Consider the following 22691-nt stretch of genomic DNA (forward strand, 5'->3'; position numbering starts at 1 on the left):
AAAAGAAAACCCTGATTTCAACAAAGCCGTCCAATCAGGAGGGGCTGCCCGACCCTGGTCTAAGGAATATCAATGGAAAAACCAGGGAACTGCGTGGCTGAGAGTGCATGTCATTTAATAAGGGAGGTGTTATTCAAATCAAACCAAACACTTAATTGCTGTTTCTACTGGAATCGGAGTTTGGATCAGAAGGCAGTCAGTGGCAGATGCTAAAGCTGTGGGAACATGGCTTGAAACCTGGTTCCAGGAGACCTAGTCTGAGGTTGCAGTACCAAACCCCAAGCCTCCCCTATAGTGTGCCATGCAGTGTCCTTTAACCTACTCTCCTGAACCCAAGTTCCATGCCACAAAGTGGCTTCGTGTTCCCTCAGCTTTAGACAATAGCTGTTTATTCAGTTCATATTGAGCGACGAGGATTTTCAGCTAGCTGTAGCCTACTGGCCAGTGGAGGTCAGGTCACCCTTCTTGCAGCACTGGAAAAAAAAATAATAAACCAGTGTTAGATACCTGGTAACCAGTGCCCGAAATACCAACTCAATCAAACAGACAGGACATTAAAACGTGCAAGATATATGTATTGCTATCGGAGGACATCCATTAGTTTTTGTTTTCTATTTTATCTGACAGGACAAATCGCTAAGCACTAGTTTCCAATCCTTAAATCAGGCTCAAGAACAAACTGTACTAAAGATTTTATTTAACGCTTTCAAGTCTGGGTGAATTATGTTTTTGATGGTTTCGTCCTGCTTTTTAATAAAATAAAATCAGATATTTTTCTCTGTATCTGTACTCATGCTCCTCAGCACAGAACCATTTCATTGCTAGTAGCATAGGGTGACTACATGGTCCCATGCTCACCAGGATAGTTCAGGCTTTTCTGCTCACATCAGGTACCATTTACCTGTCTCAGGTACCTTTCACTGGTCTCTATTCTTTAAGAGAACCAGGACTACACTTACCAGAATGCATTGGGGTGCGAGTTAAAAAGCCTGAACTGTCCCAGACTGTCCCAGTGAGCATGGAGTCATACAGTCACCCTATTGTGTGAGCCGATTTTATAATGGAAAGTCTCACCTTGGCTATCCTCCTTATTCTGGAAACGAACGCCATGCTTATCGTCAACACAGCCACCACCACTGCGGCTATGATGGGCTCAAATGGGACTCTGTTACTCTTATCTTAGGAAAAGGATTCAAACAATTACACTCTTCACAGTGCATCTGAGGCAGGGCAGGCTGCTTACATTTCAATTTGTTATGAAGCAACCTTTTTACAATCCTCGTTCTGAACTGATGCACACCTTTTATGATGGTTGATGTTTCTACTCCTTAAAAAAAATTGATTTAAAACTAAAACACTGGTTTTAAATGCTTTAAATGTTCTGTCCCCGATACTTACAGGAGCCAGTGTCATGGAACACAACAATGTTACAAAAACTGAATACAAAGCTGTTTAGAACAGACAACTATACTCTTGAATTCAAGTCAAGACAGAACCTTGCTGTGCGCAGGAGCTCACCGTCCACGTGGAGCTGGAAGGTCTTGCTGTAGCTGCCGTGGCTATTGGTGGCCTCGCACTTGTACTCCCCCTGGTGGTAGGGCTGTGCCTTTGAGATGTGGAGCCGGGCTTCTCTCCCGTCCTGGATCAGCTGGCAGTGAAGCCCGATGTCCAGGCTGCTGTTGTTTTTGCTCCAGGACACGGCTGGCCGGGGGTTCGAATACACATCACAGGTCAGGGAGACCTCGTTCCCTTTCTCCACTCTCACCTCCTCCGAGCCAGCCAGCAAGGGGGCAACTGTGGAGCCACACAGACACAGCATGAGCCCACGCTCACTGCACACAGGGATCCGAGCCCACAGTCTAAGAACTTCTAATGCACTGAAGACAGCACCAGCCGAATTGATGGTCTACTTGAGTTTTACCCCAGAAATTTACCAGCTTCATTTAGTATTGCTACATGATTCCATGTTTATGGTTTTGCCACCAGTGTTAGCCATCATGTGCTAAAACCATATTGTCTTCTCACACATTAATGTATTCAAATGAGTATTCTCACAGGACTTCTCACTAGCAGACCGCATTCTCATTTAGGTCCCTTATAAACATTTCCTATAGTAAAAGCACAGCAAAGTGTGATAAAGCACAGTAAAAGCACGGTTAGGCACAGGTAAGCAATCTAAAGCCCAGAGACGTATGGTAAAGCATATTAAAAACATGGCAAACCATAATAGACTATGGTAAACACATCAATCAGACACATGACTCTCACTGCGATCAGACACGCGACTCTCACTGCGATCAGACACGCGACTCTCACTGCGATCAGACACGCGACTCTCACTGCGATCAGACACGCGACTCTCACTGCGATCAGACACGCGACTCTCACTGCGATCAGACACGCGACTCTCACTGCGATCAGACACGACTCTCACTGCGATCAGACACGCGACTCTCACTGCGATCAGACACGCGACTCTCACTGCGATCAGACACGTGACTCTCACTGCAATCAGACACGCGACTCTCACTGCAATCAGACATGACTCTCACTGCAATCAGACACGACTCTCACTGCGATCAGACACGCAACTCTCACTGCGATCAGACACGACTCTCACTGCGATCAGACACGCGACTCTCACTGCGATCAGACACGCGACTCTCACTGCAATCAGACACGACTCTCACTGCGATCAGACACGACTCTCACTGCGATCAGACACGACTCTCACTGCGATCAGACACGCGACTCTCACTGCAATCAGACACGACTCTCACTGCGATCAGACACGACTCTCACTGCGATCAGACACGCGACTCTCACTGCAATCAGACACGCGACTCTCACTGCAATCAGACACGCGACTCTCACTGCAATCAGACACATGTCTCTCACTGCAATCAGACATGTGACTCACACTGAACGTTGAGCTGCACAGAGGCGTTGACCAGCTCGTCTCGTTTCAGGTGGCAGGAGAAGGTAACAAGATGGTCTGCGTCTGAGATGGGGTTGATGCAGACGCTGCTGGAGTTCAGCTTATTGTGGGGTGGGAGGTTCACCCTCATTCTCTCCCGGTACCACACCAGCTCCTCCTCCTCCTCAGCCCCGTCCACGCGGCAGTCCAGGGTCACCGCCTCGGACCGGTTCACCGTGATCCAGCCATTCTGTTCCACGAGAGTACCGTGATTCCAGATGCCCACAATCACCTCAGCGCCTGCAGCAACACCAAATACAGAATCAGCACTCAGCATAGCCATTCATTCAGACCTGTAGAGGTGCTGTACAGAATATAGGTGTTTCTAATTGAAAAGCTTCTAGAACGATATCCAGTGCTGTGCTTCTATTACAGGTCAGTTTGATTGAATAAAGCTACAGAACTGTATATTGAATCTGTAACGGAGGCAGAGAAGGATCAAAGAGCACAAATAGAGCGCAATGTGAATTCAGTATAGAAAGCACACTAAAGTGCATCAGGAAATCCTTGTTTTAGATATATTTCAGTGGCAGAACGTTTTACTCAAGAACTTTACCAGCTTCTTTTAGTAGAGAGAGAGAGAGAAAGTACGAGAATTCAAAGACATCAAACAGCTTTGCATCCACGGAGAATCAGGATCCCACAGGATACTCACCAATCATTAGAAATACTTCACGAAGAAGAAAACTTTGATAAAACTGCAAAATCGCTGTTTTAATAATTAACGTTTCAGCTCCCGCCTTCTTCAGATAGCATGGTAGAAACAGCTGGGCAGGAAGATGTTGCTGTCAATCAAACTGATCTGATATTCTTAACGCACGTGTTTTTTCAAATGGGTAATTTTATCATTTACTGTCTTTTCTTGTATCACAGAGATAAGAATTCCCCATCCTTGGTAATACAGAAGCATCAATGCCATTGTGCATTGTCTTACTGAATCGAAATGTTTCTCCATGTTTGCTCCGTTAACTGAATGACTGAACAGCTACCAGGAATAAACCCCGGGATTCCCTGCCAGTGAAACCCACCTTTCAGTTGTGAGCAGAGGGTGAGGAGGAGCAGGCAGGGAAGCACCTTCACAGCCATTCTCATTGTAAACAGCAGCAGTCTAGCAGCAGAACAGAAAGATAGGAACAGCATCAGCAAGACCAAACACATCACTGTGCAGCACACTGACTCAGTCAACGTGTCTCCTGACATTCGTACAACTACCCAAGCTTTTAGAGCTAAACATTAGAGGAGTCAACAGAAACTCTGCCCCAAACTGTTAGAACGCTGATCTTCGGCCGGAGCGCAGCCTTCTGTGTCTGTATTGTGTTTAGTAATGTTAAGTTAAATAACAGTATCTATCTCTATCATATAGATAGATAGATAGATAGATAGATAGATAGATAGATAGATAGATAGATAGATAGATAGATAGATAGATAGATAGATAGATAGATAGATAAAGATGAATCAATGCACTTTTGTTTCCACTTACCAGCGTGCAGTCCTATCTCTTGAGGTCTCTCTCCGTGTCTAAGGAGTCTGGAGTTGCAGGCTGGGCTGGCTTACTCTTTTTAAGGCACGCTGCCTGTTTTTCATAATTGTATTTTATTGAAGATTTTATTGCATTCTCTGGTGGTTCAAGGGCAAGAAACCCTTTACTGCCTGCAGTCATCTTTGAGCAAACAGGGCAGGGTTGACAACTGTCAGACTGTGAGCCTGATTTAATTATTACTTCCCTCCGCGCTACAAGAAAAAGTCTTGGATTCCTGCTCCAGTACACAGATTGCACAAGAGCATCCCCACCCACATATGCTGCAGTTGAATAAACTGTACCGTTTGCTCTAAGTGGAGTAGACTGGGTTTCAGCTAGTGCCTTCTGTAGCATACTGTGCATTGCAGCTTGTGAGAGCTACAGCATCGGGTGTTCATGTTTCTTCGTGTAATGAGCAGATCTTGCCTTGCCGCAGGGAAACCGTCCGAAACTCTGAAACTCTCGCTCACGCCTAGAAAAAACACAAACATCTTGGCTCGCGTCTTCTTTAGCGTGGTTGTTTCAGACTGACTGGTCCGCAAATGCTATTTGTAAAAACGCATGTCCCGGTAGGCTGCCAGGACCCCCTTGAAGAAAATGAGTTGTGTATCTCTCAAGGGCTCTATCCTGGTTACATACATACTTCTGAAATTAGAAATTCGATACAGTGTACTCTATATTCCAGGAGACTGTTTTTAACCCCCAGGTGTCACCACTGGACTCTAGTGTTAGGAACGGATCTCTCAATGTTACAAAAGTCATGCAGATGAATCACACCATAGCCTCGACTGTGAATAGCCTCTTTTATTAAAATAGTTTGCACAGCAGGATGTGTTTAAACTCCACACTGGAGTTTATTTTAATAATTTGAATAGGGATCTGCCTCCCACTAATGGTGACACTGCGGAAGAACGTCCTGCAATACTTTGCATTTTCAGACTCACATCATTAGAATATCCCACACTGCACTGTCACAGTGATCTAGAGATTACACAACTGAGGTCAAAGTCTCATTCTACAATAAAATCACCAAGCTGGTTTATAAATACAAAATCCTACCATGCTGCTATAGTGCACTAGAGCCACTAACCAGTGACACCGATCTCGAAGTCAAGCATTTCTGTGAATCAATTTAACAATGAACATTCCAGATAGCATGAAATAAAAAATGGCTACATGACAAAACACAGCAGTAACAGATAAGAACTTAAAAGCAGCCTGGTTTTCACATTCCTATAAAGCGATTTTTTGTAACTTTGTTTTTAGTAAAATGCTGTTTTAAAAACAGTTTGTTCTTCAAAAAACTTAAAAGAAAACAATAAAAAATCCCTGGTTAGTTTTATTTGATTTACATTGTATCTTGTAGATCTGGGAAACTCTTGTCATAATGCATCATAAGAAGTAAAAAGATAAAGCTGGGAAAGTTTTAAAAAAACATGCCTGTTGAGCATATTGGTTACTGTGAGTAGATCTATCAAGAACACATTGGTTTCTGTTTGTACCCCACTCCTCAAAACTCCTTTATTTTATTAGCTGGTAAGAGTGTACAAGAGCCACCAGTACAAGCAGAGGGAGGCTGTTAAGAGAGTACAAGAGCCACCAGTACAGAGCAGAGGGAGGCTGTTCTAAAGCTTCTCTGTGCTCTACCTCCGCCAGGCAGGATGTCTATAGTTTTGTTCTTTTCAGGGTGTGCAGTCTGTTAATAAAAGGGAGTTTCTTTGTCGTGCTAGAAGTGTGTTGTGTTGCTGACTGTGTCTGGCAACACCGTGCTGTTGGAGTGCAATGTGAACTCGGTGAGAGTAACGTTGATGAAGATCCCCGCGGCCAGGATGAGGAGCCCCCCGATCACAGCCAGCCCCCTGCGCAGGACCAGCTGCTTGAGGGACAGGACCCCCCCCACCGGACTCATCGACCCTTCCGCTCTGCTGTCCCCCAGCCCCTCCGTATCAGTGTGGCTGGGACTCAGGTCCTCCATTGCTATCTCCTCCTGAGCCTTGGAGTCTGCACAGACACAGCACAGGCACTTTACAATGCAGTTCCAGCAGCTTAGCTAGAGATAGCATGCAATCAGCTAGAGATGCATTCGATTAACTAGATACCAGAGGTGGAATTCAATCAGATCAACTTCCATACAAATGGCATGCAATCAGATTCACTATTAGGCTCATTCTAAATTAACAGACAATGAAGTGCTATGCAGCCCCAATGTAACAACCTCAGCACCTTTTATATTGCCTTTTACAATGCATGTTACAATGCATTTTACAATCCAGTTGAGGCTGGGTCACACAGCTTCTTTCTCCAGTGTAATGTGCACCAGTGTTTCTGAATAAGAGTGAGCCATGGACTGCTGGATCCCAACTAAAAGCCCAATGAAATTTGAGTTTCAAAGTAAAAACACGTGATTGGAAGCCTCCAGGCTCGGTAGGATCAGAGACTGAGATTATCAAGGAGCCCTGCTGGCCAGTGAGGCCGTGCTGATGAATCATTACCTGGGGAGGAGTTCGCACTGTCAATCGGGTTCAAATGAACCTCGTTCTCTCTGCCGTCTGTCAGGGTCTGCACCCCAGCTCGGACCAGGGCCTAGCAAACAAAACAGACAGTCACCCAGGGCTGCTGGCAAACAAAACAGAGAGTCACCCAGGGCTGCTGGCAAACAAAACAGAGAGTCACCCAGGGCTGCTGGCAAAGACACAAGCTGTGCTACTGGCACAGCAGCGCCGTTAGTTTGGTGAGCACTGCTGACACTGGAATATGCAAAGAGCACACAAAGAGACAGTACCTCCTGTGTGGCCTTCTTCCAGTCCAGTTTCACAATGAAGATATTGAAGGAGACTGCCTGCATAGCCATGGACAATAGCATGCCTGACCACAGACCTGTCAAATGAAGAAGAACAGGTGAGGATGATGTTTTACTAACTTGTCATTGTCAGTTTATGGCTTTTAAATCAGTTGATTGGCTATTGATTGGTACTCAATTGGAAAACACGAGGGAAGGACAGCTTTTTTGTTTTGAAGTCAACATGAATGGATGTATTGGATACCTGCCGATAATTACTTCTTAAAGGCAATTGCACAGCCCTGGGAAACAGATTTCAAAGGTAATCAATCACTGGCAATCGTACCTGAGATTTTCACATAATGCATTTAAACAAATATTTGGGAACAACACAGAATTTCAACAGGAATAAAAAGATACCGGGATTTCTATAAGAAGAGAAAAGGAACACAGAGGAAGAAAGAAATAAAGAAAGATGAAATAAACAGGATATTGGCAAATAAAGGGAAAAAGAGAATCTGCTGCATTATGAGATCTTACCAACGATTCCCATATGCATAGCGAACATTAATGAGACTCCTACAGGTAACCCCACTACATAGTATCCGACCAAATTACAGATGGCTCCGAACTTCTGCCGGCCGACTCCTCTCACAATACCCCCGGAGACAGCCTGGAGAGAGAAAACAGACAAGGTCAACAGGCAACTTTCAAGCTTCTGATCCTTGTAGGAGAGGACCCAGTCTGGGCCAGTAAGGATCACTGAAGCACAGTGAGGTGAACTATACCAGGCCAATTTTCCTCCCTAACTCTGTGGGAGAGCAAAGGCCAATACAGCGCTAACTATGGGACTCCAGACAACTCAGCAACTCAGCGCAACCCGCCTGCATGACTCTCCCTACACTGCAGCCCCATAGTGCTGTACTGGGGACCCCCTCTTATGGGTGTTTACCCATAAAAACGTGTGAAATAAACTGATGAAAGAAGATGCCGTTAAATGTCTAGAATAAATGCAGAAATGAAAACTCTCACCACAAGCCCATCGAAGAGGTGTAATGGAGCGAACAGAACCATGACTTTTGAAACCAAGTCAATGATCTCTCTGTTGATTAAAAAAAAAAAAAAAAAAAAAAAAACACGACTTAGTTATACATTACAAACCAGAGGACATGTAAGTTAAGTAAGGTGTGGTGAGCTGGAACCTTTCTTACAAGTCCATCAGCAGGCTGGACTTCAGTGTTCATGCAAAACTATAGTAAAATCGCTTGGTTTTGCTTATAGACCATTAAAGCCTGTACAAAGTTTCACCATATTTTTGGCAAAGAGTTCTGAGGATACTGTATCGTAGTCTACAACAGCCCAACCAGGGAAATGCCAGAATTCACCAGACCCTCAAATTCCCTCAAAAACGTTCAACAAATGCTCTATACAAGTTTGATCAGCAGTTTACCATATATTAGTAAGCATGGATGTACTGAGATAAGGCTTGCCTTATGCTATTCTTTATTCAATACATTTCGGAGCTGTGTGGAGCTGTGCAGAGTGTGTGGAAAAGCATGGAGCTGTGCGGAGCTGTGTGGAGCTGTGTGGAGCTGTGCAGAGTGTGTTGTACTGTATGGAGCTGTGCGGAGCTGTGTGGAGCTGTGCAGAGTGTGTGGAGCTGCATGGGGCTGTGTGGAGCTGTGTGGAGCTGTGCGGAGTTTGTGGAGCTGTACGGAGCTGTGTGGAGCTGTACGGAGCTGTGTGGAGCTGTACGGAGCTGTGTGGAGCTGTATGGAGCTGTACGGAGCTGTGTGGAGCTGTGCAGAGTTTGTGGATCTGTATGGAGTTGTGCGGAGCTGTATGGAGTTGACTTACACTTCCGTGGTGAAGATGTAACCGACCAAGTCCTTCAAAGATGCAATTATTATAGCCGAAGGCACCACAAACACACCTGGAAATAAAACACAAACACAGAAAAAACACAAAAGCCCATTGCAACTTAGCAATTTCATGACATGAGGGGGGGGGCTGCAACATGCACCTTGTGAATTGCTTCTCAGTGGTTGTGTAACATGAGTTTTTTGTTTTTCCTTTTAGAAAAAAGTGGAGCAAACTTGGGTGCATGCTTTGTGATTATGGCGCTTAGTGAGCAAGGGGCGAGAGCAGTGCCTCCCACACTACAGCTCTGTATGCAAGGGGAATCGGAGTCTAACAGGATACTCATCAATCACTGGAAATACTTCATGAAGAAGAAAAAAATTCAGATTGCATGGTAGAAACCGCTAGCTAGACTGATGTGTTGTTGTTTTAAGTTTGAAAGTTGCACAGTCGTTAGAATTCTGTGAATTCAGAAGCTTTCCTTTTTATCTAACATGCTAGGAATGAACCTGGATGACCCACTGCACAGCGTTTAAGCTTTCAAACTAAGACAACAACCTCAGTGTGCCTAGCTATTTCTGGCACGCTGTCTGAAGATATCACACACACAGCGCGTTTGCTTGTGTATACGTCGCACCTGTGTTTGCTCACCTGCACCCATCATGGCCACTTTGCTGGTGGTCTTGGCCTCTTCTGTGTTCCCAGCACCCAGAGCGTTTCCCACGCGCACACTGGCCGCCACGCTGATGCCTAAAGGGACCTGCCCAGTACAGGCATGAAGAATATGCTTACACAGTACTTATACTGGTCTGAAACCAGAACGCCAACTATTTCCCACTGATTAGCTCCTGTAAGTAATTCAGTTATTTGAGGTTTTCTATTATTTACCATGTAGGCAATGAAAGACAGCTCGTAGATGACAGACTGAGCCCCGAGTTCCACTTCGCTGATCAGACCTGCGGAGATGAAAAAAGGAAACCGTCAGCCTGGGGCTGGTCTTGAACTCCCACCCACACTGCTAACACACACACACTGAACCTCAGCTAACACACACACACACACACACACACACACACACACACACACTGTACATCAGCTAACACACATACACACTGTACATCAGCTAGCACACATACACACTGTACTTCAGCTAACACACATACACACTGTACCTTAGCTAACACACACACTGTACCTCATGTATATAAATGAAAATAATTAAACCAACTGATGCAATGACCTGCGAGGAAGCCTCCGATCTCGTAGGTCCACCACTCTATACAGAGCATGAGCATGCTGGGGATTGCCAGGCGCACAAAGTCCCCCCATTCCTGCAGGCATTCTGTAGTCCAGCCTGCAGGGGGCGACAGAAGCAGAGCGGGTACAGCGTGTTACTCATTGGGACTGTTGTATCGCAGCCTAAGCAGAATAGCTGGGATGTCCATGTAGAGAGTGTGATTAGCACATTCTTACTAATTGCTTGTTATGTTAGTTATTGAGTGACAGGTGTGCACGTGCACTGCACATGTACTTAACCAAGGTTATATAAGTTCTTGTTCTGAGCACACAAGGCTACTTAAGCAGCAGTAACACAGCACAGTACATCAGTGTAATAATGAATGACGCTGCAACACGTGGAAGAACACTGCGCCCCCTACCGGCCCAGGTGTCTTTATGTAGCTTCTTCCAGTGGATGTAGCCAAACAGAAGAACCATTAGAATGAACTGAGATATTACGTTGGCCCCCGCAGAGCCCCTGCAATAAAGCAGATAGAACGCTGTCATCATGGGACCCCTTTCAGCAGAGACAGGAAGTTCAATGCAATTCCAGAGGAGCTCTGACAACACAGCCTACTTACGCCACTCCCAGGTCCAGCACATACAAAAAGATGTAGTTTATGAGCGCATTTATAACATTCCCAATTGCACCAGTGATTACTTGAGGCCAGATTATACCCTGGAGAGGAAAAAAATGAAAGAATAGGGATTTTTATTTTTTAATGGAACACATGAGATTTTAACTAGACCTTTTTAAAAAAAGAAACATTTTACTAAAGCATATCAAATAGAAAACACTAAAGCAGGTCCCCTTACCTGATTCTGCAGATAGCGACCTTGTAACTGGTAAATAAATGTTGCCTATGAACAAACAAAACAAGAAGTTATGGGCAATGGACCAGTTAGATCATCACCACGACTTAGACGCCACAGAGTTTGCATGACTCCGAGTAGTGTCCGTGCGAAATTTCATTTCTGTTTCATTGACTCTTGCTAATGCGAAGCCTGGTGGTCAGAACTGATCTCAAATCAGAACTATCTTAATGAAATGTGTCAAGAGCAGTGTTGTGTGATGCACCTCCATCACAGATGTAGCAAAGGCATACTGATTGCACTTCAACACTGCAGGTGAACCTTACAATTACCCTCATCACCTGCACCTGTACAGTATACTGCAGGGTATCATTCACATAACGTTTGCTGAACTTCAGGATGGGGCACAAGGTTCTGTTTAAAGACAGGGTTTGAAATTAATCCGCGTGGGAGCGCAGTCTGACAATGAAAGTAAACATCCACCGGGTAAAATAGCACTATTGTAAAGTAATACAAAAATGACTACAAAAGATTTAGAAGTGAGTAGTTTTTCGAGATTTACGATTATACTGTATTTACAGTACTACTCACTTCTAAATCTTTTGTAGTTATTTTTGTATTACTTTAGTATAAATACATGTTAATTTGGATTCATATGTTGTTTTTTTTCTGACTTTGTGAACGAAAAGACACACATTTGCCCGTTTTCCCATTGGAAATAGTGATATTTTGAAATATCACTGTCCTGGTCACAAAAGCAAAGTTTGTGGGGAATAATAGCCATTTTCTATACTTTTGAGGCATAAGCAATTAGGAAATAACACTTACTACCCAGGAACAAAAAAAAAACACGGTGTAATCCCTATTGCTATTTATTCAAAAAACATGCGCGTGGTATAAAGAGGACTACCACGAACCATCGTTCTGTATCTGCTGTCTTTTTTTTTTTTTCTTTCCTGGCTATGGATCGAGTCTAAATCCAGTTCAATTGTAACCTAAGCCTGGCAAAGCAAGCTGCATTCCTGAAACCAATCATCCAATCTAAGTGTGCAGTATTGCTTGCTTTTCTCTCCTAGCCCAGTATTAAAATGCTGCTTTACCAGGATACTCGAGACGTGACAGAACGTCTGAGAACAGTGTATCATTTTTATAAAGTATGAAAGCGCATAATTAACTGTCTGGTCAAGGAACCAAAATGGCAAAACAAATTTCAAAAGAAAATGCCCACATCCCAGCTGAATGCCCGGGTTTCGTGCGACACACATCCCAGCTGAATGCCCGGGTTTCGTGCGGCACACATCCCAGCTGAATGCACAGTTTGGTCAGTGAATTCCACTTCCATTGAGTCACATGTCATTATTAGGGGCGGTTTCTGTCCCAGATGAAGGACATTTGTGTTGCCTGTTTCACGCCACTTACAAGCCGAAAACTATTTAGGTCCCATGTGAAAGATATCTGTAGCTACTACACTTCTAAATAAAATCTGTTAGACTGTTATTCTGTGCACACATATATCGGCTAGGGTCCGGGTAATGCTTGGGTTTAGATCTAGGGTCAGGTTCTGTATCTGTGAATGGATGAACACAGCGGCGAGCTGTGGGCGTTTCCCTGATGCAGTGTTTCAACGTGCTGTATCCTCAGGTCTGGAGTTCCCGTGGGGTCCCAAGCCGTTCGGGGAGGTGGTGGCGGGACCTTTGATCCGAAGCAGCGGGCAGGTGTCGGACAGCAGTGCCCTGGAGGGATCCTTCGTCGGGGTCTATTTCTCCGCACACTGGGTGAGTCTTTGAGAGAGCGAGAGATCAGACAGTGAATCGGAAGATGGTTAATTGCATTGAGTTTTAGAACAGAGGTTTTATGTTGTAAATAATTGTTCATCTCAATAGATTCCTCGGTGGCTGTACTTTAGGTGGGCTGGCATGTCAGTTTAAAACACAGAACCGAAATGAATCCATCAGAGAAGTAGTCATTGCATTTTATCAACCTGCCTGCATTTTCTGTGAAGTTTCTAATGGCGATTTTCAGTTTAAGTACATAGTTATATAACAGCTACTTGGCCAAGTCCTGTTTGTTCAACAACGGGAGCTTCGTTCCGAATCCTTTCCTCGGGTTCTGTCTGTGCAAAAAGTTTGTTCATCAGAGTCTCAACGGAAGTGGCTACAGAACGACCCCCCCCGGTGGTTTATTTTGGCCCTGGGGGTGGATACAGCCTATCAGAAGTGGAAGTCTAGTCAAGTAGTTTAGTGTCCTAAAGCAATAGACAGGATATCCTGAGCTCGGAGCTCCTGGTTTATAGCGGATCAGTATATCTCTGCCTGCCTCAGTGTTTCAGTGCCCACATTGTGTCTGCTTTGAACGCAGAGGATAGCAGCGGTGATTGGGAGAGAGCTGGCAGGTCCCACTGGGGCTGTCGAAGGGGCTTTGGGATGCTGTGAGTCTCTTCTGGTGATGTAACGTGGATCACCTGTTGAGGCTGTTTATTTAATCATCTTTAAATAAAATTCTGTATTTTTAATCCTACATTTGAATACGGGTCATGGCTTTTTTTTATCTGTTAAGTTTTTAAATCTGCACATTTTTTTACAAATGGTTTTTACTATAAATATATAATAATAATAGCAACGCTGCCTAAAAGACATGCAATATTCCTTCTTTAAAATCTATCGGAACCACCCCTTAAAATGGTCTAATTCGAGCGCTAAAGGAGGGAGGTGACTGTAATTGATTTTCAGTCGCCCCAGTTTCATGTGTTATTAATCTAGTACCTCTTTGCTGGTCCGGTTCATGCTTTTTAAAAAGGTTTCCCGTTACATTCACAAAGTCTGCCCTTTTGATCGTTTCCAGCTTGCAAATCAACTTTAGCACACGTTGCTAAATTGTCGCTTCTACTGTGCAGACTCACACCTTGAAGCTGACTTCTGTTGAAGTTCTCAAAGCTGTTTGGTACTGGATATACCTTCACACAGTGTGTGTGTTTGTCAGTGTGCTGTATTTAGCATTTCAGCTTAGCTTTAACCAGTGCTGCTGAATATCTTGTGAGTGTTTTTCAGTTAAGGATGCTGTGTTGTGTTTCTGTGCTGTTAACCTGTGTTTGCTTTGCCAGTGCCCCCCCTGCAGGAGTCTCTCGCGAGTGCTGGTGGAGTCGTACCGCACAGTTAAAGAGTCAGGGCAGAAGTTCGAGATCGTCTTCGTCAGTGCTGACAGGTGAGGGGGGTGGGGGGGCTCTGCACTCCACAGGGCTGTCTGGGGTCAGCACTTCAGTTCCCTGCTGCTTGCTTTGGTAAAACGCAGTAAGACAGTTTTGTGTGAGGTTTCCACAGCGTTGATAACCTCTCCGCTTGGAGTCAAGCGCTTGCGTTTCAGATTGGAATAAACCCCAGCATCAGGCATTGAGAATCAATGCCACCCATTCTCCACTTACACTGGCAATCATCCCAGAGCTCTGGGATTGCAGAGGCCAGGGGGTAGAGGGGGAGGGAGGGAATGCTTCAAAGCCTGCAGCCAGCTTTGCCTCGTCAATCTCGGGAGGAGCACCCGGTCCCAGCCCCCTAATGACGGGGGATCACTGTAAACACCTGTTCCCCTGTCGTCAGCCCCTATATCATGAAGGGACAAGGCATGACTCCACACCTGCTTCTTCTGCCTCCATTCCTGACTCTAACTGTGCCTCTGCAGACAGGTTTAGGGATCAGTTGATGAAACAGGAGCAGCAGCAGAAGCCTAGGGCAGCGCAGCCAGCACCAATCTTAAGAAAAATAAATCCCTTCCTGTAGAACAGAACAAGCCAGCTGTGAAGGTGAAAGAATGTTTGCTGATTGTGTGAAACTGCACATAATTCTTAAGAAATCATCACGCAGTTATCTGCTGAAATGTATCATTTAGCCTTGGCATGACTTTCTCCCCAGTTTGATTCTTTGAATCTCGGTTGTTCAGAATGGCGCTCTGGATGTGAAGGTGGTAAGCCCCCTCCTGACACCGCTCGCTGCACTCGGGGCTCAGCAGCTGATTTTATTTTTCTTTCTGCATGCTTCAGGTCTGAAGAGTCCTTCATGCAGTATTTCAGCGAGATGCCGTGGGTAGCCGTCCCGTACGCAGACGAGGGCAGGAGGTCGCGGCTCAATCGTCTTTATGGAATACAAGGTACTCGATTCCCCCCATGGATTAGTGCACTAGCATCGGCGCTGCCATTCGAGCCCCCTGTGGATTAGTGCACTAGCATTGGCGCTGTCATTCGAGCACCCTGTGGATTAGTGCACTAGCATCGCCGCTGCCATTCGAGCCCCCTGTGGATTAGTGCACTAGCATCGCCGCTGCCATTAGAGCCCCCTGTGGATTAGTGCACTAGCATCGCCGCTGCCATTCGAGCCCCCTGTGGATTAGTGCACTAGCATCGCCGCTGCCATTGCATGGGTTTAGTTATTGCTGTTACCTCCACTGCCTCCAAAGCCCTGGTCAACTTGGTATTTATGCATGAAAGATCATCAAACGTGTTTCGTTGTAAATGGTTCTGCAGTGAATGCCAGTACAGTACATACTAGGGCTGTGCCAGAACTATATATTACTGTGCTCAGCTCACCTCTAGTATATACAGATATTACTGTGCTCAGCTCACCTCTAGTATATACAGATATTACTGTGCTCAGCTCACCTCTAGTATATATAGATATTACTGTGCTCAGCTCACCTCTAGTATGTAGGCATACTGTCTAGAGTAAAGCTTTCAATACACTTCTCAGAACCAATACCCAACAGCTCTTTCCTTTTAATTAAGCTGCTTGTCGCTGGTTGTACAGAATAGTTTGATTTGCCTCTGCCTTTTTGCACCTGCTAGTTAGTGTAACTGGGGTGCATCATGATCAGATCAGAGGGGTGCATTGCTCTCTCGCTCTGCTGTCAGCTGTGCCGTGAGCTCCTATAATCCATGCTGTTGAATTTCTCGTTCCAGTCCAGGTAGCATACCAGCAGCCATATCACCTGCAACTGTATCTAGAATAATCGAATCGGGATCACATCAAGTTAAAGCTCTTTTTTTTCATGTTTATCTTTCAAAATAAGAAAAAAAAAAACACACACACATAGGAGAAAAACAGAGTAGAGAAACAAAGGCTGTGTGGAGATGGGAGGATGGCGGTCTGTGTTCGGAATGCGTGGAATGCGACCGGGACAAGCCCGGACTGTCTCGGACTGTTTTCACAGCCTTCAGAACAGCATGCAGTGTGTGTGTGTGTATTTATATAGAGAGATACGCCGTGTCTGTTACGGATGAGGGCTTTTAAAATCTTTTGCAACAGATCGGTATTGGTAAGGGGGGTGGGGACATGGTATTGACTTGAGTTTGGAGTTCATTAGAGGGACCCGTGTCAGGCAGGGCTCTGGGTGACCTGTCTGGAGGTAATGCTGTTCTGAATGGCTGGGGGTTGCTGGGTCCCACAGGAGACACAATGAGGGGCTTTGTCACTGCTCAACAAGGAGCATGCTTTATCATCCGCTCTGAACTACGAGCAGGGGTCCAGCCAGGTCAGGGGGAATGAATGGATGTAAAGAACCAACACCAGGCTCCTTTTCAATCCCTCAGCCTGTCCTGCAAACACACCTGCACAGGCTAATCCAGAGCCGCACCTGGCCTGGCTGAGAGGAGGGACAGCATCACGTTTCATTGCTTCCTTTCATTCAAGAAAAAATCCACGAGATGTGGGGCTAGGTGGCGTTTATCTCGGCCCCATCGCTTCTGTGTTAACGGTTAATAGTTTTTTTTTTTAATGGGAACATGTATTTATCCTGCAGAACTGATTTTTATCTGCAGTGTATATTTAAATTCCAGTATGGTCCCTGATTTTCAGTAAGGGCACACCCTGGAGGTAACAGGCGATTCCAGCAGGGAAGGGGTTAATGACGATTTGCGTGGGTCTGGTTTTAGAGACGCAAAGAGTCACAAACGGAACAGGATGTTTGGGACGGCATGGTCTAACCCTGTGTCTCTGTGTGTGTGTGTGCCCGCCCTGCAGGTATCCCCACTCTGATTCTTCTGGACACCGAGGGGAAGGTGATCACACGACAGGGCCGTGTGGAGGTGCTGAACGATCTCGAGTGCCGAGCGTTCCCCTGGCACCCCAGACCCGTCCTGGAGCTCAACGAGTCCAACGCAGTGCAGCTGAACGAGGGGCCCTGCCTCGTGCTGTTTGTAGGTGAGCGCCAGTGTGACTGCTGTCCCCTGAAACCCTCCCATCTACAAACGGAATGCGTTTCATGAGGCTGTACCGCTGAACTGAGCGATTGAACGCACTCCTGAGGCTGTACCGGTACACGCACTTACCCAACGGATTCGCTTTTTCATTAAACAGACAGATAGAAACGATACTCAAATACCCACACAAAGAATGGGGATATCTAGCCGTACCCATCGGAGCCCTGAGTTTTTCGTATCTGGCGTCCTTCGCACATGGATTAGTAAATAAACCCGTTACGGTTGGGGCTAACAACTCCTGATTTTTTTACACAGTTTCTGGTTCTGGGTGTTCTGGTTCACGTGGACACACGCACGCTCGCTCACTCACGCCCTCCTTGCCTTTCAGACGCTGAGGAGGAGGGGGAACTAGAACCGGCCAAGGAGCTGATCCAGCCAATCGCAGAGAAGATTATTGCCAAGTACAAAGCCAAGGAGGAGGAGACGCCGCTCCTGTTCTTCGTTGCTGGGGAGGTAGGTAACACCGGGATCCTGGGAGCCTTCGTTTTTAAAACATCGCAGCGTAGCACAGAAACATACTGAACACAAACCCAGAGAGTCGTGGGGAACAGGCCAACAAAGGTCTGGGCAAAGAGAAAATGTTTTTCTTTGTTTTTATAGCTTCTTTTGAGTAAGGCTCTCAGGTCTAATCCTCTCGGCAATCAACAAGTCCTGCAGGATCCCATTTTCATGGTTGTAAACTTTAACAACATGTCAGGAGAGACTGAGCAAACTGGTGTGTGTGCGTGTGTGTCTCTGCGTTTGTCTGCGTGCGCGTGCTGTTCCAAGTGCTTCCTCTCTGCACACCCCATTTCGTTTGCCGTAAACCAGGAGAGAGCAGCCATGCCGAGCAGCACTGTCAGTAATGGCGATGGTTTCTGAAATGTGTCGAACACGCAGCTGTGCAGTTCATTACAGACCAGATTGGGTCCAGCTGGAGGCATTGTGCCTGGATACCTGGAGCACTGTTCTGGGATGCATCTGAAATGTGCCTAGCAACCGTGTTCCTAACGCAAGCCGGTGTGGTGCACGGAATAACCCCCCTGGGATATCTCTGGGAGTATGGGGCCTGGATTCCTGTGTGTTTTTTAACCAGCTGTTTATAGGAAGGCATTCCTGTTTTTAAAGGGCTTTCCTCTCGCTGTCCTCGCTCAGGTTTATTTTGAGTCTGTTCAGTGAGTTTGAAAGCCCCTCTACACAGGACACAGCCATAAAAAATATTATCTGTTATCGTCCGTGAAATCAAAAGCAGTGAAGTAAAGTTTGCTACTCTTGCTAAATCCATCATTTTCCAGCTGTTAATCCCTCCCAGTAGAAATGTGATTTGTCCAGGCGGTCGTTTTTTACTGAGCGGGATTGCGTTTCTTTATTTGGAAGTAAAGTCAAGCACATCTGGTTTGACGCTGTTACTGGGGCCGTAAAACCTCTTCAAATGTGACCTCTGCCTCAGATTTCTTGTAGTAAATGTTTTAATGCACGTTGCCAGGTGATTCCCCCCCCCACCTTTTTGAAGTGACTCTGGCTGCTCAGGCCTAGCTGTCGAGACTCCTCTCTCACCGGGGCTGCTGGGAGTGTAAATGACTTCAGGGTTATCCAAAAAAAGTGCCGCCCCTCTGCCCTGGTTCCTGTTTCACAAGGTCAAAGGAGGAGCCGCGAACTTCAAGATCCTCTGGTTACAGGACCCCCCTCCCCCCTCAACAGGGTGGTTCAGAACGGCCTGCCTCGTCTCTCTGGCTGTGATGTATATTGAGCAGCAGGGCTACAGGCTTCACTCCTCAGATCTCAGTGTGATGTCACGGTATGATCTTCGTGCGTCGACCCCTTGGAATGAACCTGAATGAGTGACAAGTGCATGAGAATCGCTTGGAGCCTCGCGGCAGTGCCCGCCACAGCTGCCGAGCCGATCTGGAATCCTGCAGTCATGATGTAGTGAGAGGGGAGCTGAAGTCATGCAATCGGCTTACTCTGTTCTCTCAATCATAGAGTGCCACACTTAAATCTGCACATTTTATTCCACTATTAAAAGTAAAAATGACCTCAGCCTTATGAGAAATCAGATGTGCCCCTGGCCAAAAAAACTTAGGGCAGCTTCATTAGTTTAAGATTTCCAGGCTGCTGTGTTTGCTACAGATTCTCTTTGTTTTGGAGCGGTCGTTTAGCTTCAGGAGAAGCGGATGGGTTTTTGTAATGATTTTTAAGGACAGTGTGCACTCTAATGGGTTAACAGCCCAAGTAACTCAACCACAAACCGATCTGCTGCCTGCCCCCTGGCTGGTCATTATGTGTGTGATTACAAACTGCTTTCACTGTACGGGAGGGGAAAAGACTGGTGTGTTTAATAGCCTGCTTGTTGAGTGAAGTTAGCTGTGGTATTTATGGAGGAGGCTGGGGTTTTGTTCTGTGCAAGTCTGAACTGCTCTGTACAGGAGGCTGGCGAGGAGCGGGAGGGGTGTGCCCGGATTCTTGGCACTGCCCTCAGACCAGGGGAAGACGGTAAACGCCCTGGCAAGCACTTGCACTCAGGAAGTCCTCGGCTGAATTGTCAGAGGTCGATTGACCCATCCAGGCTCGTGTCTGCGCCTCGTGTGTCCCGGCTGAAGGGGTCTAGTTTAACAGGACGGTGACTGTTGTTACTGTCTCACCTGGCCGGCTCTTCAGTGTTTTTATAGGGGTCTGCTCTGCTGCAGCACAGCCCTTTGAAACCACTGTATTTATTCTGCTTCCCATCCCCATCCTGGGTGCTTCTAGAATACTGCAGAGACCCCCGCTGTGCCTCAGATTGACACCTCCTCTAGAATACTGCAGAGACCCCCGCTGTGCCTCTGATGCGGACACCTCTTAGTGTGTCTTCCTTCACTGGATAACAGTTTTAGACTCCAGATGTGATTAGCTGCCATACTATAACATGGGTGATTGTTAGAGCATTTTGCAGCGCTGGGGAATCTCCCTGTATTGCAGCCTCCGATGTGTGGCTATCCTGCAGTTTAGTCCTAGTAGCGAGTGGTTGATGCGATCCAGGTGCTGAAAATGCTCCAGTATAACAGGTGAGGCTTATCCCAGCAGGCTGTAGGATGATCAAATCAACCCCTTGGATCAAGCTGGCAAACCTTTGAAAGAAATTTACCTTTTGAGAAGTATTTACCTTATCTGTTTTTACAGGGCAGCGTCCGCTGTTTTAGTTGCAGTCATTTATGTTCTGCAAAGATGCTTTTCCCGGCTGAGGGGTTGAGTGAAGTGAGGGGTTAACGGAGACACACGCACACGCACATTCACGCACACGCACGCACAACACGAGCTGCAGCCGGAGCCCCGAGATTTACAACCAGCAGCCTGTCGCTGCCGATGAGCCTCCACCCACACCCGCAACATGTGCCGCTAGTATTGTTCCGCACTGTTAACCCTTTCTGTGCTGGGTGCACTTGCAGGAGTGTGTTTAATGGTTTTGTTAATTCATTTGGAACAGGAGATATCAATTGTTCGTTTGGTCCACTTCAATAAAACTACTGGTCCTGCAACCACTGATAAACCAATAAGAAATGAAGTAACTGAAGTGTTGATGAGATCTCTTTGTGTTGTGTTGTATTGTACTGTTATTTTTCTCTTTCTGTCTCTGAAGGATGACATGAGCGACTCGCTGCGCGATTACACCAACCTGCCAGAGGCGGCTCCACTGCTCACAGTCCTGGACATGTCGGCGCGCGCCAAATACGTGAAAGACGTGGAGGAGATCACGCCAGCCATCGTGGAACAGTTCGTGGGAGACTTCCTGGCTGAGAAACTCAAACCCGAACCCATCTGAAAAGAGGCGCAGTCAAAAAAACAAAGACATAAACCCCCCCCCCCAGACTGTTTCAAACCCACTGCCTCGCTTTCAACTCTTCTTTCTGTTTTGTTTTGTTGTTGTTTTTTTATTATTATGTGTTCTAACATAAGATCTTATTGTGTGTCTATCGCAGTGCTTCCTTAAGCTTCTGTGCCGCAGCTCTGTGCTGTTGATCAGAGACCGGGCCCCCTCACCGCAGTGAACCATGGGAAACTTTCTACCGGCTTTTATTTTTTTCTTTTCTTACCAAGGACTTTTTTCCGAGAGATCTGACTTGGCAACAAATATAAGGAATAAATACATTTTAAAAAACCAAATTAAAGTGTACTGTGCAAGAATGTGCTGTATAAAGAGAGTAGTGTTAGCTGTTGAGTGTTGTGACTGGGTGGAGGGGAAACAAGGTGTTTGCTTGTGTTGGAACTCCCTATGAAGGAACCTCACTTGATCACTACATGCTGTTGGCAAGACATCCTTCTATTGTTTTTTTTTTAATAGCAAATAGCTTTATTTTACTGCTGTGCCATTTCATTAAGGTCTTAAATGATTTGCTGTCTTTTTTTTAGTCCAGAGCATTTACAAATGTTTACAAAAAGTCTCCCAAGACCCAGCCCTGCTTGTTCTAAAGGAGAGTGCTGACCGTTTTCTTACAGCTCTTCAGCCTCTGCAGCAGCATCACTGGCACAGTCGTCGTTGTTGTTGTCTCAAGGTTTTTGTTTTTTTTTAAGATTTGAAATGCTTCGTCTTGGTCCTGGTACCTGATCGCTTCCTGCAGCCGTGGTTCACTGAGGGAGCTTGGAGTGAATGCAGGATTGTGTGTGTGGGGGAAATAAAGAGCTGGCAGATTGAAATCAGGAGTGTTGTGTCAGTCAAAAACATTAAATTAAATGGAGTGTTCAGGGCTTTCTAACAGCCAGTTTTCATGACCTAAAGAACAATTGAAGCCTTTTTAAAGTTGAACCTCACTGGAGACCCGAGACTTCAGATAAAGGTCATTCTTATTAGTGTGTGGATTTAACATGGTCAGCGATGAGGAGAGCTGGATAAAGAGGTTCCTCGAACACCCCGCCTCCACATTCGAGTGGCTTTCTCTCACCCGCGCTCGTGTGGTGGGTTACAAAGGAAGGTAAAAGATGAGACAGTAAGAAAACACAATAGACAGAAGAAAAAAAGGGCAAGCTTTTAAGGGTTTCTTCTTCTCGTGGCCACAGTGGGTGGCTCCTTTTCTGATTGAGAATCTCTCCCGCAATGTCTTGTTGGCCCAGTGGCAGTGTTCCCCGGGCAGAACTTTGTTCAGTTTTAATCCCTATTATTTCCGCTCGTATTTCGCTACACAAATGCTTTGTCTTGCTGTTAACTGGAGATTTCCAAGTGCTTGGCTGACGACGCCTGGGAACACAGCGGCTGTCGCCCCTCTGGTGT

The 22691-nt window shown here is 46.0% G+C and overlaps 3 protein-coding genes across 3 annotated transcripts; 1 reads left to right on the plus strand and 2 right to left on the minus strand.

Annotated features, from left to right (window-relative positions):
- Window positions 1-98: 98 nt before the first annotated feature.
- Window positions 99-5773, minus strand: tmigd1 (transmembrane and immunoglobulin domain containing 1). Its single transcript, XM_041241344.1, has 6 exons — window positions 4461-5773; window positions 4006-4085; window positions 2921-3217; window positions 1519-1794; window positions 1075-1178; window positions 99-473 (listed from the first exon to the last, which is right to left on the minus strand). Exons 2-6 carry the CDS (start codon window positions 4067-4069, stop codon window positions 435-437), a joined length of 780 nt encoding a protein of 259 aa, XP_041097278.1. The 5' UTR covers window positions 4070-4085; window positions 4461-5773; the 3' UTR covers window positions 99-434.
- Window positions 5774-5977: 204 nt separating this feature from the next.
- Window positions 5978-11567, minus strand: LOC121308752 (multidrug and toxin extrusion protein 1-like). Its single transcript, XM_041241351.1, has 13 exons — window positions 11562-11567; window positions 11233-11277; window positions 10998-11095; window positions 10797-10894; window positions 10379-10492; window positions 10027-10094; window positions 9790-9898; window positions 9136-9211; window positions 8311-8380; window positions 7819-7951; window positions 7282-7376; window positions 6992-7082; window positions 5978-6500 (listed from the first exon to the last, which is right to left on the minus strand). The coding sequence occupies exons 1-13, from the start codon at window positions 11565-11567 to the stop codon at window positions 6226-6228; spliced, it is 1278 nt and encodes a 425-aa protein (XP_041097285.1). The 3' UTR covers window positions 5978-6225.
- A 1224-nt stretch (window positions 11568-12791) lies between these two features.
- On the plus strand, window positions 12792-21589 carry nxn (nucleoredoxin). The gene is made up of 6 exons (XM_041241398.1): window positions 12792-13004; window positions 14330-14430; window positions 15260-15366; window positions 17232-17411; window positions 17799-17923; window positions 21066-21589. Exons 1-6 carry the CDS (start codon window positions 12807-12809, stop codon window positions 21246-21248), a joined length of 894 nt encoding a protein of 297 aa, XP_041097332.1. The 5' UTR covers window positions 12792-12806; the 3' UTR covers window positions 21249-21589.
- Window positions 21590-22691: the final 1102 nt, after the last annotated feature.

Source organism: Polyodon spathula, unplaced genomic scaffold (assembly GCF_017654505.1).
Source record: "Polyodon spathula isolate WHYD16114869_AA unplaced genomic scaffold, ASM1765450v1 scaffolds_766, whole genome shotgun sequence".
Classification (NCBI taxonomy): Eukaryota; Metazoa; Chordata; class Actinopteri; order Acipenseriformes; family Polyodontidae; genus Polyodon; species Polyodon spathula.